We start from the raw sequence: 1,642 nt of genomic DNA, 5'->3' as shown, positions 1-1,642 counted from the left end.
GCGTGAGCCACGCGCGTGTGAGGACGGGACCGCGGCTCGGAGGCCACGTCGGAGGTGACGGCGGAAGCCAGGACGGGCGAGCGGCCGGGTGCAGACGTGTAGCGGAGAGCCAGGCGCCGTCCGCAGGGCGAGCAGGCCCAGAGGCCCAGGCTCGGAGGGACTGGGCGTCAGGGTCAAAGTGCAGGGGCGGAAGTGGGGACTCGCGTGCGCCCGGACGCGCGGCGGGCCCGGGGGGTGCTCGCGCACCTCGGGCTCGGCTCTGGTGGGTCTTCAGGGGACCGCGAGCGAGTGTTGCGGGAGCAGGCGACGCTGAATCGTGGACGGGAGCCAGGTGCGCGTCTGGCGTCCGGTCTCGACCTAGAAGACGACCCCCCTCGTCCAGTGCACAGCGACGCGCGTTCCAGAGACGTCAACGGCAGGACGATTGTTCCCTCCTTGACCAAAAAGCCCCTTGAGAGCAAATTCTCCACATTAAAACGTCTCTAGCTAGTGGCTTTAAAGTGATACATTAAATCCGTAACAGTTTCTTAATTTTAAAATCTGGGCTTTTTCCTAATCTACCTTGATAAAACGTCGTACTAGCCTTCGTCTTAGTTTTCAATGGCTGTGTGACAACCAATTGCCGGTTTGACAGCCCGAACGAACGGCGTTCTGAGCAGAGCGTCCGCAGGCGGGACTTGCGCGGAGCCGGGTCCGTGAGGTCGAGGCCCCTTCTCATTCTCGGACGAAGTCAGTTCCTCGTGGTCGCACGCCGAGGTCCCCATGACCTTGCCGGTGCTCGCCGGGGACGACGTCAACTCCCAGAGCTGCCGCTCGCCCGGACCACCCCCCAGGGAAGCCGGCCGCAGAGCAGCTCGGCCGGGGAGCCCCGCGCGCTCCTTGGCCTCGGCCTCCGTCTCCCGCAGGCTCAGGCGCTCGGGCAAAGCCCCGCCTCCACGGCCCCGCGTTCTACACGGCAGGCGGCGCGTCTGTGCGCCCCCGCTGGACCGTGCGTGCCCTCCTTGCCCCGCGCAGCCCGCCTCCCACCTAAGCCCGCCCCCGACGCAGTTCTCGCTCCAGTCGGCCGTCAGCACCAGCCGCCGCGTCCGGTGGCCAGCAGGCGGTCCTTGGCACGGCCACCTTCCTTCCGGGTCCGTGCCTCAGGGGACCTCTCCCCGCAGTCCGCCCGCCCCGTCCGCTCGCTGTGGCTTCACGGCCTCCGAGGCGTCCTGGCCCCGGGGCTCACGCTGGCCCCTTCGTACCAAGTGAACTTCGTGGGCAAGGCTTTCCCGCCCAGCGCCCGCCCCACGCCGGCGACGCGGGAGCACGTCACCACTTCCAGTGTCCCCCGGCCTCAGGCTCCCTCGCCCTTAACCCCCAGCCGTGCCGTCCTGACTAATTCCCTCCCCTGTTAGGGAGCCGTGCGAACCCAGGCTCCAGGCCGACCCAGCGGCTCTTCCGGACGCCTCGCTGTCGCACACGCCCCGTTGGTCGCTAAGTCCTGGTGACTCTGTTTCTCACAAGCACTTAAGTCGCGTACTCACTCTCTTCCCGACTCAATTCAAAACGGCACGAATAGCAGCCGAAGCTCATACTCCAGCCCGGGGGCGGGCGCAGAAATCCGCCGGAATCAGGTCTGTCTGCCGCACGTTGATTTTTAAGG

The 1,642-nt window shown here is 66.6% G+C and overlaps 1 protein-coding gene across 1 annotated transcript in view; it reads right to left on the bottom strand.

The window, feature by feature from the left end:
- NUF2 (NUF2, NDC80 kinetochore complex component) overlaps positions 1-1,642 on the bottom strand; it is a 59,748-nt gene that overhangs the window by 2,520 nt on the left and 55,586 nt on the right. Inside the window, exon 12 of the mRNA XM_011377058.1 lies at positions 682-948. Coding sequence (XP_011375360.1) covers positions 682-948 — 267 coding nt within the window. The remainder of the gene's footprint in view (positions 1-681; positions 949-1,642) is intronic.

This window comes from Pteropus vampyrus, unplaced genomic scaffold (assembly GCF_000151845.1).
Source record: "Pteropus vampyrus isolate Shadow unplaced genomic scaffold, Pvam_2.0 Scaffold304, whole genome shotgun sequence".
In the NCBI taxonomy this organism is placed as follows: domain Eukaryota; kingdom Metazoa; phylum Chordata; class Mammalia; order Chiroptera; family Pteropodidae; genus Pteropus; species Pteropus vampyrus.
The sequence above is the reverse complement of the archived record's forward strand: the minus strand, read 5'-3'. Positions and strand labels throughout refer to the sequence as shown.